The 16825-nt window shown below is 41.1% G+C and overlaps 1 protein-coding gene across 1 annotated transcript in view; it reads right to left on the bottom strand.

The window, feature by feature from the left end:
* The window catches only part of dscaml1 (Down syndrome cell adhesion molecule like 1), a 99229-nt gene that overhangs the window by 28866 nt on the left and 53538 nt on the right, over positions 1-16825 (bottom strand). The window contains exons 4-9 of the mRNA XM_013910469.1: positions 7330-7476; positions 6941-7219; positions 5641-5916; positions 3318-3617; positions 841-983; positions 702-708 (exon numbers count right to left, since the gene is read on the bottom strand). Coding sequence (XP_013765923.1) covers positions 702-708; positions 841-983; positions 3318-3617; positions 5641-5916; positions 6941-7219; positions 7330-7476 — 1152 coding nt within the window. The remainder of the gene's footprint in view (positions 1-701; positions 709-840; positions 984-3317; positions 3618-5640; positions 5917-6940; positions 7220-7329; positions 7477-16825) is intronic.

Below are 16825 nucleotides of genomic sequence, written 5' to 3'. Positions count from 1 at the left end.
AGGCACCCAAAGCGCTTTACAATACCACTATTCATTCACTCTCACATTCATACACTGGTGGAGGGAAGCTACAGTTGTAGCCACAGCTGCCCTGGGGCAGACTGACAGAAGCGAGGCTGCCATATCGCGCCATCGGCCCCTCTGGCCAACACCAGTAGGGTAGAGTGTCTTGCCCAAGGACACAACGACCAGGACAGAGAGCCCAGGGATCGAACCGGCGACCTTCCGGTTACAGATGCGGTTCCCAACCCCCTGAGCCACGGTCTGAGACATACTTGCTTTGCAAATTAATTTAGTTCCAATTTTTAAGGATTTTCGAGATTCCATACAGGTTTTTTTTCTGTACACTACTAAATCAAATAGGACCAAAACAGTGCAATGTAACAGGCCTGTATCATACAATAAAAAGTAACAGCGCTGCCACTGATCATTAAGTCAGTGTTTCGGACAGCAAAATCCCTTTTTATGGTTAAACACTTGCTTAAGCTTTCATTATAAAATGGATGTATGAAGATCACCTGCTCTATGTAGAGCCACACTGTCTAAAAATAAATTAACGATTTTAATATATATACACATACAAATTTTTGTAATTTTGTCCAGCTATGTTATTCGAAGTTTCATTATGGGTTTTTTTTTACAGTAAATATACAATATTTCTAAATAACAGCTGTTAAACGACAAGAACACAAGCCTCTTACGGATAATCTATACACACAGTGAGAAATATGTGTATAGATTAAATGCTTTATAGTGCTGTATGAAAAACCAATACCAAGATATATTTTTATTCATGTTATTCATTTATTTTGGAGCAGAAATGGAGAGCACTAACTCTACCTGGCGATGGTTGTCAGGCAGTAGAAGTCCCTCCTTGTACCAGTTTATTGAGTAATAAGGGTACCCAATCACACGGCAGTTTATGAAAGTGTTTCTTCCTGCTACGGCGGTGATATTCTTCATTGGCCGAATCCTTGGAGGACCTGATGGAGAGAGCAAGCAAATGGGGAGAGAAATGGAAAAACAGAAAGAGAGATGGGTTGATCAAAAAGAAGAGAGGAGGAAAAAAGAAGTGTATTAATTGACGGTGTCAGAAGCAGGTCACGGGAATTTTAGGAATAACGGGGAGGGTGGTAGGGGAAGGCTAGTGGACAGAAGAGGAGAAAAGCTTGCAGAGGAGAGGGAGAAAGAGAGGTTAAAATGGCCTGCCTTACTGTTAAGTTTCTTTTCTGGTGGAAACAGTTTCTCACCCACCCTCAGATGTTTTCTCTGGAAAATATATTCACCTCATTTCTCACCGATGTGGGATCTTAAGGAATTTTTTTAGGTTTATGGAGATTACATATACTAAGACGTTTACTAAAATAACCTTATAAACATGAACTACATTTTTTTTCAGGTTTAGGCGGGGCATAAATTGGATAAAAGTGGCTCATGTCTTTCTACTTTTGATAATTTGCACTGTTTCTTTTAGGAGCAAGCGGAAACTAGAAGAAGAAAACACCAACGTTCATGTTGTTGTTTACAGGTCAGACTGGGCTAGAGATGGTAATTTTATTTAATGCTACTGACATTTAAACACACCGGGATTTAATATAATTGACTGCATGACATCTCTAAAAAGAGAGCGTGAAATACAGAGAAAGGGAAAGTGAGTGGGTGAAACCAATGGGAAAACCCCCCCCCTGCTAAAATGACACTTGACTTTATTCTGTACTTCATTTTGTGAGAAGATAGCACTTTTACATGCCCAGTAATAACAGAGTTTTCATTCATGCTGACCAACCAATTCTGACGGTTTCAAAGCAAATCTTTGGGTGTAAAAACCCTCCCTTGTTTGTGTCAGTGTCTGAAATGCGCTTTATCTTTTCCACAGTTCTAAATTATGACAAACGTGTTATTAAAATGTTGTGGTCCAATAGTGACCACAACAAGCAACTAGTAAAAAGCTCAACTACCTCAGTATAAAGTCTTGCCAAGAGGCAGAGAAAGGCTGAGGACAGGTAGACAGGCAGTCAGGCCGACACAAAACGTGTTTCTGTTTAGCATCATTGGAAGACACTGTGAGCTATCACTCAATCATCTGTCACTTCTTTGTTGACCTCCTCGCCACTGTTCGTCTTGTATCTTTGTTTTTGTCTCTCCTTCCCGTCCCCCTACCTCTCACTTCCCTCTGTCTCTCTCCCCTCCCTTTCGCAGTATGTGCCAACCTTTGAAGTCGCAGCTCTGACGAGTCAAAGATGTATTATTCAGCAACACCGTCACACACAAACACAGATACCGTGTTTGTGTGACACGCGTGTGCTCAACTATGTCTGTGTGGCTCAGAATGCTTGCTGCTGTGGGTCCCTCGCTGAATGAGATAAGTTGGGCGTATCACATTTGAGTGAGTGGATAAGCATAGCGCTGTGCTGCTGTTTCATTTCTGAATGTCTGTGTCCGTGTACGCGTCGTGGCTGTATTTGTGTCAGTTTGTGTTGCATGTGGGCTTGAAACTCTCTGGCAGCGGGGCTCATTCTCACTCCAATGATTGTTCTGGCATGTCTGCTTCGGGCAGACTCACATGTCACAACTACACATCTCACCAATGGACAATGAAAGCAGAGAGTGTGTGTGTGTGTGAGAGAGAGGGAGATGGAGACAGTGATACAGCCCTGTTCAGTGGTGTCACTCCTCATTCTTGTTATCTCAGACGACAGTGACATCACCTGTCCTGTCACCAGAGTTTACCATCACTCCCTCAACATACATTGCCACTCCCCTTCTCTTATTCTTCTCCCATTTCAAGTACTCTGCCTCACCTACATCTCTGTCTTTCTGTGCCTTCTTAGGTTTCTTCGTTCAAGTCTCAGATTACCTTAATGTCACGTCCTCTCCATTAACAACTCACAGTATAAAGCTGGAAAGTTTCCATTTGAATATTCTATCTCCCTGCAAGCATGCATATGTGTGTACATATTGATGTGAATATAATTAGATAAACTTGATAGATGACTTGGTGTATTTGTCTTATCTATGCATGAGTGCAGCTGGAGGACCCAAACTGCACAGCAAAGAAGACAGAACGAGACAGAGTATAAGGGCTAGTGAAGAAAAAATACACTCCCTTGTAAGATTAATGTGTAGATAGAAAGATGGACAAACAACCAAAAATAAATAAATTTTTAAAAGGAAATTTTGAAAATATACATATATACGAGGAAGCAAAACACATACAGAGAAAGAGGGAGAGATATAGAAGGGTACAGGAGAGGGTGGGGTAGGGGTCAGGCTATGAGAAGCCTCCGTATGACTGATATTGAAAAGTAGACAGGCACCTCTTACGTTTATGCGCGCTTGGTACTCAGCACTACCGGCTGAGTTTCGTGCGGCGCACCGATACACTCCACCATCACGAATCTGTGGGTTGCTGACGTTCACGTGGCTCACGGTGCTGCCGTCAGACAGGGTGTACTGACTGGCTCTGACACGCGACAGATCTCTGGCCACAGGCTCGTCATCCAAGGTCCAAGTGATGGTGGGTGGAGGCGCTCCTTTGGCAGCACACATCAGGGAAAACGGTTCACCCGGGACAACCACCCTCTCACTGAAGGAGGCAACAATACGGGGTGTGCCATCTGGAAACAATCACAAGAGATGTGAAGTGTGAATTTGGAGGAAAAATGTTACTTTTGCTCCTCTCTAAACTAATTTCCCGAGTTCAATCTCTAAGCCCACTCTCTTCTGATTTGCCCCTAGCAAAGAGAATTTGAACAGCAGGTAGGCGGGGCTTCTGTGTTTGTAGCCAGAGGTGTGTCCCTGAGATGACCCTATTAACAAGTTCCTCTTTCGCTGACAGAGCAACAAAGTCTTTAGAGCAGAATGAAGCCTGTGCTGTTGGCTCACATATACTACTTGTAAAAATATTGTGCCATTATATTTTGCTAGGAAAACGGGAAAGGGGTGGGGGGCAGTGGAAACACAGTGTATACAAGAACAACAGAGTCAACATCTGATATGACCACCTTTACTCCTCAACACAGCATGAACTCTCTTAGGCAAGCCCATTCTGTCACCCATTCTCTGGGTCAGTAATGTTGAGGTCTGAGCTCTGGGGAGGCCAATCCACGACTGAAAGTGTTCCACTCTGTGTTTTTCTATTCAGACATTTTATTGCATTAGCAGCTTGTTTGGGATCAGTGCAGAAGAATCAAGACACCTTCCAGATGATATTGCATGAGATCAAATTCTGATGGCACTTTTCTGCATTCATAATTTCATCAATTTGACAAGATGCCCAACACCACTGGCTGAAAATGCAACTCCACACCATAAATCCTCCACCGTGTTTCACAAATGGCTGGTACCTGGTACCTCTTTTCTGATTTCATCAAATAAATTTGGAAAATAACTTTAACAGAAATGTCAAACTTGTATTAATCCCTCCATAAGACCTGTTGCCACTGCTTTTTAGTCCAGTTCTTGTGGAATACCTCAGCCTTTTCTCCCTGTCTCCCTCCCTTAAGAACAGCTTCTTGACAGCCACCTTTCCACTGAGACCATTTCTGATGAGGCTTTGGCAAAAAGTATATGGATCAACTAAAGGGCCAGATGCATCTCTCAGGTCCTATGTCATGTCTTTGCTGGATTTTTTTTTCTTATTTCATAAGAACATGGTTTTCAAGTCTTGTTCATCTGCTGTAAACAGTTTTCCGAGCCTGCCACTTCTTCTTTTATAACCCACTTTCAGTCCAGTTTCACATTGCACACCATACAAAAATATGACACTTTTTCTATGCTGTTATTTTTGAGCCTCTATTCTGAGCGCACATAAAAAAAATTTTGCAAGTGCAAATGTTGCATTTTGAGGATACAATTATTTTGAGCAAAGAAACGCTTAATTTGAGCCAACAAAATTCATTGCTTGGGCAAGAAATGTATTTCAGTGTTTGCTATTATCCATATACACACACAATAACAGTCCTCTCACTCAGTTGTTGGCGTTGCTCTTGCTCAGATCTCTGCTCTGTGTGCTGACGGACATCTGCAGACCTGCTCAGCGGAAAATGGCTTAACCCAAACATACAAAACACATTCTTCTGAAAATGGCCAGGTACAAGAACTGGTCTGAATATGGATGAAAACGCAGCAAACAAATCTTGAACAACTGTTGCTCAAGACCACTTACAAAAAAATAAAAATTTCAAGTCGGGCTCCTTGTAAGGAAAATATAGGGAAATAAGGAGTAGCTCAGGACTTTGTGCAGAACTCTACGTTGAGATGATTAGCTGGTTACTCCAACATTTATGGAGGAAGGCAAAGTAGACTTGTTTGGGAAAAATATGGATATGTCTTCATGCTTAAGTTGGAATGATTACTTTCTTTGACTTTCTGTAAGAGAGCGATTTGATAAAAACTAAAATGATATATTCCGATTTCCTAGGATTAAGTATGGTTGTGGTTGGGCTGGGATGGTCAACAATGACTGCTTAGACTTCAGAGGGTTAATATGAGTATAGACCACTGTAACAGTATATGCATAATAGTAATCAACAAAAAGCTGTTTGTTGTTTATTATTTTTTCCTTTTCTATATGTGAACAGTTTTGAGTAATAGACATAGACAATTTCTTACAAATATTAAAAGCATAATTTTCCATACCTTCTAGGAGAATGATGGAGAAGTCCTGGGCAGTCTGGCCTTTGCGTGTGGCAAAGCACTGGTAAGCACCCGAGTGTCTTTTTTGTGCAGCAGAAATGAACAGCGTCTCATTGTGAGCACCCTGGATTGAAAAGTGCTGATCAGGCAAAACAGGTTCTGTGTTGCGGTACCAGGACACCATATAGTGAGGAGAACCTTGAACAGCACAGGAGAGGATGACTGTACTGCTGATCCCTGTCTTCAGATTTTTGGGAGACAAGGTAACCCGCAGTGGCTCTAAAGGTGGTAGAAGGAACAGGTAAGACAAAGTAAATTAAAAAATAAAAAGGGATGAAGCGGTAAGCAGCAAGCAAACACAGAAGCCAGTTGCTACCCAAATATTGAAGGTACAAAAACTGGTGCGTGTCCCTCGGGCACTAAAAGGTGTATTATTTGCATTGTTGCGCAAGAGCAATTTTTATTGAGCTATTCTGTGCTGTTCAACACAAATAACATGTTGGTATAATAAGTCTGTGCTTTCTGTATGTATATCATTTTTTCTGTCTTTTTGTGTTTGTGTGTGCGCGCACGCTCTAAGCAGCGAGGAAAACCGAGACAGAAAGACGAAAAGGGGAGAAAATGTCAGTGAGCAATAAAGCAGCTGGTGTTAGGTGCTGGAGGCTGCTGAATGTGTGTGAGCATGTGTGTCTCTGTGACAATGAATGTGTAAGACTTTCTTCATGGGCACTGAGTGTATATACTGTATGCTTGTCCAAATTTGTGTGTGTGTGTGTCCCACCTTGCATGCCCTGTCACTTGAGGTTTGTAGGCTGTGCAATGATGTGCCCTGTGGCCAGTGTACTCAGCGTCCACTAACTCGTCTCAAGCCACCCTCAAATTTCATCTCTTATCTTTACCAACTCCATAACCTCCTCTAAGTGTTCTGTGTCTTCTATGTGTGTCACCTTTTAACATCTCTTATATTAACATTAATGTTATTGTATATATTCCATAACCTTCTCCTCTCTCTCACACACCCATCGGAAAATGGAGCGACAGGCCTGCATGACCACTGTTCTCTGTCACTGTGGAGACGCTTCACTGCGGTTTGAGAACACAGTGGGGGAGCAAGCCATCCTTAAATATCAAGCTCATGCTCGACCTAGACGAGGGTGGCCACGGCAGAACCGACAGAGCTTAAAAGATGTCTCTATTGCGGTTTGTGTCCTGATGTCACATTTACTACTTCTGCCTATTGCACTCAGTTGCTATTTGAGGGGAACACTGGAGGACAGGAGAGGCAAATTAAAAATTTACCCACCTATCACGTTGAGGTGACCCGTCACCTCTTTGGAGCCAAAGCTGTTGGTGACCTCACAGATGTAGTTGCCGCTATCCTCGAGTCTCAAGTCTGAAATGGTGAGACCAGTGATGCGCCGTGTCCAGCGCGAGTCTGCTGGTAATGGTCGACCATCCTTTAGCCAACGGATGGTCGGGTTTGGATATCCAGAGGCGATGCAGGGCAGCTCCACATTATGCCCCACCTGCACCTCACCGGACTGGAAACTGTCCAGCACTGACGGGGTGGACTCCGTAGGGTCTGTAGGTTATAAAGGTCACAAAAAGGTTTTATTGATTTCAAACACCAAAAATCTCAAAAACTAAAACTTAAACACAAGTCTCTTTTTCATAGAGTAACTTGTTGCTTACCCAAAACAGAGAGCCTGGCTCCGTTGCTCTGACGAGTCTCTCCACTGTACTTGTGCTTTGTGATGCAGCGGTAGGTGGAAAGGGCATCTTCCTTCTGCACTTCTGAGATGTACAGCGCGCCAAATGAGGTCAGGAAGAATCGATTGCCTGTAGAGGAGAGCAGAACAGGAGCGGGTCAAAAAAACATACATGCTGTTTATGTATATCCTGTTTTATCTTTTGTAGGGCTAAATAATAACAGCATGTTTTCCATTTGATCATTTAATTACACATGTATAAGTTCTCAAGATTCACAAAGGTAACCCTATAAGCACTATATGAACAAGTATCGGATCCCAACTCTTAGTCTTTGAAGTCGATGTTTTCAGTCCCATTGCCACTGCACAGCAGTCTATCTTTAAAAACGTTTTTGTGAAGGAACGGGTTGTTCCAAAGAGCTCACTGAATTTGAGTGTGGCACTGTAATAGGATGCCACAGTCCCAACAAGTCGGTTTTCCATCCTAGATTTTCCATGATCAACCGTGAGTGGTATTTTTGTAAAGTGGAAGTGTTTAGGAAGCACTTCAAAGTGTCAGGCTGCATTCAATTACAGTGTAGACAAAGTATTTAAAAGTCACCAAATCAATAACTGCAGAGATCCAAACCTGCTCTGGCATTAGCATCAGCATTAAAAACTTTGCACTAGCAGCTTCATGCCAAGGGTTTTAATGGCTGAGCAGCTCCTGTAGGTGTTAAGGGTAGGTGGCCCAGAGCTTTCGTTCATATAGCATATGTGCGCAGCTGAAGAGTTGGGGCTACTAGCTTCACCAACACTGAGCATATTTGTAAGGAAAAAAATCACAGTTTTTGGAAGATAAAAAGCACTTCTATAATATACATGTCATCAAAAGACCCGAACACATGGGTGCTTTTAACTGACTCTGTCCCGTTCTTTTAGTGAGATGTACACAACGGGAAAAAGACATTTGAGAGGAACAAGAAAGAGAAAAGAGAGTGGGGAGTTATTGTAAGCGTTAATAATTGATGTGTCGGTGCGTGTTATGGTAACAGCAGATTAGCGTCATTTTCATGTCACATCAGTGACTGCTTGGACTGGCTGTGATTTATCTGCATGTCAATAGACAGAGTATCTGCACATGTGTGTATGTGAGAGAGAAGAAAAAGAGAAGGAAGGAAAGGAGATGAGGAGAGTGTATTTCAGTGTTTCATTCTTTCCGCTTCTCTGAGTCTTTTTGTATTCTGTTCCCCCCAAAGGGTTATTTTAGACAGTGTGCACTTCAGAGTTTGTAGTAGATTGCAGATTGTTTGGTTATGTGAATGCTATTACAGTGTGTGTGCGTGCATTTGTGCAAGTGTCTGTGTGTGTGAGAGTGTATGTGAGTGTAAGAACATGGTGACTGTTGTTTGCCGTACACGATGTTTCAATGTCTCTTTGCAGTGTTGACAAGAGAGAGCTTTAGTAAAATGCAGGTGCATTGAATAGTTGAATACTAGAAATATGTGCCAAGCACAAAAAACACTCTTACTCACTCACACACACATGCATGCTCCAAGCAATAGGTCAGCGCCTAGTCGTAGCACCGCATTATTATTGTTTTTTAGGGGTTTTTTTAGAAACTTTTAGGGTGCAAGCAAATCAATTGGTTTATGGAAAACAGCTAATGTAGTGTTAAAACTTTATTGCTACTGTTTGTTTTTTAAACACTTAAATTGTAAAGTTTTAATCAGGAACATAGCTAATAATCATTTTATTGACAAGATGATTTAAATGATTATTTGTTTACATTTTTATTCCTTTATTGTGGCTGGCAAACGGTGAAAAACTGCGTATAATACGTATATGCATATGTTTACTGTGTATTAAGTATCAATAACCAGCTTTGTATCTGTCTATGTGTGTGTGAGTGTGTGTGTCTCCTACCACAATGTGTGCAACAAAATCAATGCATTTTATGGCTGCACAAGTCCATCCAAAGGAGATTTATAAAACAGAGAAGACTGACCTGGCTTTCTGCCACACACACACTAACAAGACTGAGATATGGCGGAGAGTCGCAGCTGTACTTCTTCACCACAGTCACACCTTGGCATTAATCTTTGGTAATAAATACAGTCCATGGGGCCTGTTTGCAATTGTACATCAATTCTTTTTTGTTATCTTGATTGTTAACACAGTTTAAAAACATAAGTTAAACACGGCTCACAGACTTGTCAACAAACATTTTGTTAGAGTTGTTGAAGTCTACAAGAAGACTCAGATGACGTTTTCACTTGTTTGGTGTATTTATTCATTATTTGATGAGCTATATTCACCTGGATGAAATCTGATCACAGTACCTTCCATTACAACTCAGAGCACTTTGTGTTTTTTACATAGAACAAATTCCTTTTACAAAGACTTTTTCTTCTTTAGGCCTCAGTCTCACATATCTAGAGACGTGTCAGTGACCCTCTCCAACCTCTGGTCAGTAGGTAAGGTGTATTCCCTGATGCTTACTAGCATATCACTATGGCCGCCCTTAGTTTTCATGCAAGATGCTGCCTTGCCCAAAAACACTCGATCAAAGCAATCTGCTACAATAAAGACTGCTCTAAAATTATCACCACCAATGGCAACAATCCTCGAATTTTATTTAAAATTTTTAACTCTGTGGTCAACCCCTGTCCCTCTATGCCTCTGCCGTGCTCCCCGGGTCTTTGTGAAAAATTTTCAAGTTATTTTTTAGACAAAGTCGTATTTCTTAAATCTACTCTTCCTTTGGTGACAGATCGTATGTCCATTCCTGATTGTTCTACTACTTTTTGTCAATTTGAACCTGTTTCTCTCCCTACTCTGAAGCATCTAATTGAGAAACTGAACAATACTAATCTTGTACATGATGTTCTTCCATCCCGTATAGTCAAGGACTGTTTTAGTGCAATTGGACCTTGTCTATTGTCCATATTGAACTCTTCCTTGCTTTCCGGTTATGTACCATCAGCTTTTAAACATGCTATAATCCAACCTGTTCTTAAAAAAAGTCACCTCTATCAAAATGATTATGCCAACTATAGGCCGATTTCTAAGCTTCCCTTCGTGGCCAAAATTCTTGAGAAGGTAGTTCTGCTTCAACTTCAGACCTACCTGGATGAGAATAACATTAATGATAAATTTCAATGGGCCTTCAAACAACATCACAGCACTGAATCAGCGCTGCTCCGAGTTTTTAATGACCTTTTATTAATGGCTGACAATGGACGCCCCTCTGTCCTAGTGCTATTGGATCTTTCATCGGCTTTTGACATGGTTGACCATAACATACTATTGGCGAGACTAGAGCACACTGTAGGCATCAAGGGCGCTGCCTTGGATTGGTTTAAATCTTACCTCTCAAATCGGCTCTCTTCGGTTCACTTGGCCACCTCATCTTCTTCCGCTGTACCTGTTTGCTGTGGTGTCCCCCAGGGATCTGTGTTAGGCCCTACCCTGTTCTCATTATATATGCTTCCTTTAAGTGCTATCTTTGAGAAATACCACATTGCTTTTCATTACTATGCCGACGACATCCAGATCTATTTTGAGTTAAATGATGATCTAGCTCTGTCCTTGAGTAGCTTTCGAGAGTGCATGTGTGAGGTCAAGCAATGGCTTCTGGCAAATACTCTTATCCTTAATGATAAGAAAACTGAAATTATGATCTTTGGTAGTGACGCTCTCTGTGCCAAACTTCGAGATGCCTTTGGTTTTCTCACTAGCTCCTTCTCTGACACTGTTAGGAATCTGGGTGTGCTACTTGACAGCTCATTTAAACTTGATAAACAAGTGTCTGCTGTCGTCAGATCCAGTTTTTACCAACTTCGCCTTATTTCTAAGGCCAAACATTATATCCCGCACAATGACCTGGAAAAGCTCATCCATGCCTTTGTAACGTCAAGGCTAGATTATTGTAATTCACTTTATTTTGGTCTCCACTCTACCCTTCTACATAGATTACAGACAGTCCAGAATGCCGCTGCACGCATTCTAACTAAAACTAAGAAGTTTGCTCACATCACTCCCGTCCTTGCTGATCTGCACTGGTTGCCTGTGAAATTTCGTATTCAATTTAAAATTCTGTTGCTTACTTTTAAAATTACTAATAACACAGGACCAAGCTATCTTAAGAAACTCTTAAACTCATATGCTCCTGCGAGGGCTTTAAGATCATCCTCACAGTTATTGTTGGTTCAGCCCAGATCTCGTTTGAAATCTAGAGGTGATCGAGCGTTTGCTCTAGCTGCACCTGAGCTGTGGAACAATCTCCCGATTGACATCCGGGCATCTGATTCTATTCAATCTTTTAAATCACGGCTTAAAACATATCTGTTTGAACTTGCTTTTTCTACCAGTTAAATCCTGGCCTTGTTTGCAGTGAGTTATTCTATAAATTTTTCTGTTTGTCTTGCGTTGTCTATGTTTCTCTATCACTGTGTTTGATGGTACAGCTTTACTTTGCTATAGCTATGCGCTATAGTTTACTCTTATTAGTGGTTTTTACCTGTGAACATAATTCCACACTTATATGACTCTGATGTTATAGTGTTAATTGTTTTATTGTTTTATTCTTTTATGTAAAGCACTTTGGCATGCCCTTGGCTTTTAAATGTGCTCTATAAATAAAGATTGTTGTTGTTGTTGTTGTTGCTGCAAATGCAAGTAGGTGCAGCATACTTCTTTGCAAACAATTTCACCTAGCAACTGACAGCAACTTCCAGGACTACTTGCCTGTGTGTCTGGGGCCTTATACACTGTCATCCAATTACAGATTGTTTGTCAATACCAGGCATAAATTGAGTGATTTATTTAAGGCAGTTAATTCTAAAACAGGATTTAATGCATTTGAACTAATCGTGAAAGAGGCATTACAAAATCTTTGTGTGTCTGTGACTAAGCTGTCAGAGTTCTGAATATGCATACACACGGCAGTGTCATCTTGTGCATCTGCATGGATATATGAAGTTCACACACGCGTGTTTTCATGTGAGTCAGACTGTTGTGCTGAGTGCTAAGCGACGTAAGCTATAATTTCCAAGCCTGCCCTTTTGTTCCAACCTAGGTATTAAGCCTTACAGGATAATATGCACTTGGTGAGTAGAACCCTGTATAACACACTGCTACACCCTGTCACAACATGCCTGGAGAGAGGAAGACAGACCAGAGGGGGGTGACGGGAGGGAAGCGTGGTGGGTAGAGTAAGAAATGGCTAAGAATGGAGGAAAGGAAAGTGATGCAGGGGACCTTAATGAAAAGGAGCTTGTCACTGCTGACTGTGAAGGAAACTTATGCCAGCCTTCTCACTATTTTTCTATACTCTGTTCTTATCTTGTGTTTTTTTCTCTCTTGTTCAAACTGCATAAGGATCCAAGGAAAAGAATTCATCCTGCATCATTTTTTTTCTGTGTAACCGATTAATTTATTCTGTAAATTAATAAATATCATTAAATGTTACATTAAAGCTGTGGCTACAACTGTAGCTTGCCTCCACCAGTGTGTGAATGTGAGAGTGAATGAATAGTGGAATTGTAAAGTGCTTTGAGGGTCTCGAAAAGCGCTATATAAATGCAATCCATTATTATTATTATTATTATTATTATTATTATTATTATTATTATTATTATTATTATTATTATTATTATTAAACATCAAATTTCACCAAACCAAAATAATAATTAGAAATTAACATAGAAAAAAATCATAAAGTCAGTAAAATGCATATTTTACACTAACTATAGATTGTTTTAGCAGTAATGATGAACAGTATTTTCTATTCTTATTAATATGCAGACATTTTCTATGTTTTAAAAACTATCTAGAAAAACAAAAAAACCTTCAAAACCTGAAGTGACTTTAAACAGAAAAAACCTCAAGGACATATACAGGATGCTAACAGATGGCTTTTTTGAGAAGCCTAATTTACCTTTTAATCCCCTTAGATGTCCAGCTGTAGCATCTTCCATAAGTAGGGCTGCAGTGGTATACCAGATTAAAAGCGGACATGGTATAAAAACTGAAAGTTATCATTCACTATGCATCTTATTATTAATATGCTTTTTCAAGCCAACCTGCATGCACATATCTTCTTTCCTTTTCAACTGCCTTCCAGTCATGGTCATTGTAGCTGGTAGCATTAAGAAAGATTTTTTTTATATACATGGTGATCATGGCTGACATTTGGTCCTTCAATGCTGTTATTTAAATGCGTATCCAGTGTGTAAAATTAAGATAAAAACAGAAAATGTAAAAAAAACAAAAAAAAAACATGCTGTATTTTCCCCTTGACTGCACTGACCAAAGCTTTCTACCACTCTTCCTCTTCTTTCACTACTGATATTTAATTTCTAGCCACTCTCTGCTTCCCTGCTGTCTTTGGAGATGTGACACACCTAAAACAGGCAGCGACGGCGAGAGGCAGTGGAGTAGCGGAAGGGTCTGGACCTACAGGGAGGAAGACGGCAGATGGAGATTGATGGAGGGAGAGATAGGGAGATAAAGAGAAACATGCCGCTGGGAGTGACACAGGAGGGAGTGAGAGTGAGAAGGATGAGGGGCCTACAGGCCTGAGAGCCATACATGGGTAAAAACAATTCTTCTACAGCTTTCTCCATCTCCCGTTCTCTCTCTCCCTCCTTGCAAGCCTCTCCTTGTGGGAGAGGAGATCAATTCTCGTCTAGTCTGCCTACGCCTCCAGGAGTTTGTTGATGTTGTTTTTGAGTGTGTGTTTGTATGTGCTTCTGTGTCTGTATTTTATTTATTTATTTTACTGTAGGAAGCTGGATGAGAATTTTGAGGTCTATCCTACACCCAAGGGAGGTGCAAAATCCTCTCACTTCCTCCTTGTTTTCCAACCTTTTCTTCCCTTTTTTTTGCTCTTTTTTCCCTTTTTCTGCCTTCTGCATGGCATCTATTCTCCATCCCCAGTCTCTCTTCCACTCATTTCCCCTCTGCCCTCCACCTCTTTCTGTCTCTGCCTTTTTCCCTCTTAGTCTGTGCTCCTCTCTTTCAGGGGGGTCTGTAAGTAATGGAATCAGTTCAGCTGATCAGCCTGAGGCATCAAGTCAAGCCAAGTGCAGAAGCTGCTGCTAGATCTCTGTGTGAGCGTATGCGCACGTATGCCAAAAATTCCACAGGCAGACACATACATGCAAATAACGAGATGCTGAGACAGGGGGGGCAATGAAAAAAGGATTAAGGAGCCCTGGAGCATCACTTGTCTTCCCCAAAGTTCCCCTAGAGAGAGGACACTCCTCTTTTTTTTAAGATATAGTGAAAAGGGGAGAGGAGTTGGAGGCAGAAGATGAAGGGATGTAGGAAAGGTGATGCTAAATATATTCCAGTAGTATATGGCTGCCATTTTCAACAAATTATTGTCAAATAGAGGAGGAAGGAACGGTAGCATAAGAGCTCATAAAAAAGGAAAGCAGTGAAGAAAAAAATGATAATGTTAATGTAGTGATGTTGTAGCCACAGGGGAGGCTCGGAGAAGGAGACGAACAGATCAGATATGAAAAAAAAGATTAAAAAGTACCTAAGAAAAGATATACATATTTTGAGATGTTGACTAGACCAAGGAGATGAGGAAAAGATAGAAACAGATAAAATGGTTCAGGAAAAAGAAAAAAAAGTGACTCGGAGAGATACAGAGCGAGAGAGGAAATGGCGTAAGTAAAGGGGTTTGTTCTTGGTGCTGCCATGCAAATGAAAGCGGCGCTGCAGCAATGCTAACTAACAGCAATTCACACTGTTGGACTCATCACTTATTAATGCTCCACAGCTCCCCCCTCCCTCTCATCTCTTTCTCTCTCCCTCTCTTTACCCATTCCCCTGTCCCCTGCTCTCGCCAGGATCTCTCTTTTTTGTTCACTCTCTCGCTCGCTGTTGCTAGGGCCCGTGCACTCACGTGATAACAGCTGGGTAGGGGGCGCTGCGGTAGCACACAGCGACGTGCAAGTGTGCGTTTCATGTGAGTTTTGTGTGCACGTGTGTCTATGTGTGTGTCTTTGTGTGTGTGTGTGCGTGCACGGTACCCTTCATTAGAGGTAAAAACGAAATCAGCCATTTAAATGATGGCAAACGAGATCAGAGGAGAGGAAAGGAACTGCTGAATGGATCTGTAATTGATTCACAAGTCTAGGCTATAGGCCACAGAGGAGTTCACCACATTTCTCTGTGCATCCTGTCACTTTATTTTTTAGGCTGCACTAGTTAACAAAAACACTCATAACATCGAGGTTTGCCTTTCAGACTTTGGGCTAAATGGATTGCAGATTTGGTACAATGCAAGCCAGTAGTTGCACAAATGGACTTCTCACAAATGCATGTGCTGACAGACACATACTAACACACACACACACACACAGTGAGAGACACTCACAATCTGTCTAACGAGCTACACTATTCTTACTCCCACTGTCTTACAATCCACATTTGCAAAGTGCACTCAACAAACTGTGAGTGTGTGTTTGTGGTGAGTATCCTCACTACAGCGTGTTGCAGCAATGAACAGACAGTGGAGTACACCTACACATTCCTTATTTATTCACCTCCTCCTGATTTACCTTCTCGTTTCTATCTTCCTTTTCTTTTCCACTCCCTCCATTCAATTCGTCTCCATCTACCCTCCATCATTACAATGCTACTTTTAATGGTCAATCTCTCTTTCAGACACACATAAGCTGTCACATATGCTACAGTGACAATGAAAGATGTCTACTTTGTGTGTATGTGTTGTCACAGCCAGGGATTTAGGCGTGTGCTTTAAAAAAGCTATTTTTATACAGTCCTCCATTTTCAGAGGCTACAAATTAACTGGACAAACTAGCATAATTTTAAATATAAAGATTGCTTTTAACACTTGCATGAAAATCTTTTGCACTCAATGAACCCATGAGCATCACAAAATTCTGTGTTTCCTCACTTGTGATGCTCTGCTAGGCCTTTGAAGCGAATGCCTCCATTTGCTTTTGAGTCTTTTTCCAGTTTTTTCTATTTAATAACTGAAAAGCATCATCTGTTGGGCTGAGATCAGCTGTCTGACTTGTCCATAGAGGAATATCCTATTTTTTTTACCATGACAAATTCTTTGATTGCTTTTGTCTTATGGTTAGGATTATTATCCATTTTGCGCTGTTGAATCAGTTTTGTAGCATTTGGCTGAATCTGAGCAGAGTGTACTGCCTTGTACACTTTAAAAGTCATTCTGCTGCTTCTATCAGCAATCACATGATCAATAAACACTGGTGACCTGGTTCCACAGGCTGCCATAAACGCCATAACATTGCCTCCTCTATATCTGACAGATGATGTGTTGTGGTCGCACAACTTGTACAAGTTAATCTTGTCTTCTCTTCTTTTTTTCAAAACTGTAGAGAGTCCTTTAGATGTTTTCTGGTAAAGTCTAATCACGCCTTCCTGTTGCTGAGTGTAACCAGCGGTTTACACCTTCTTGTAAGTCCTCTGTGTTTGCATTCATAAATGCA

Source organism: Pundamilia nyererei, unplaced genomic scaffold (assembly GCF_000239375.1).
Source record: "Pundamilia nyererei isolate P.nyererei 1_Seehausen unplaced genomic scaffold, PunNye1.0 scaffold00003, whole genome shotgun sequence".
Taxonomy (NCBI): Eukaryota; Metazoa; Chordata; class Actinopteri; order Cichliformes; family Cichlidae; genus Pundamilia; species Pundamilia nyererei.
This window is presented reverse-complemented; position numbering and strand designations above follow the sequence as displayed.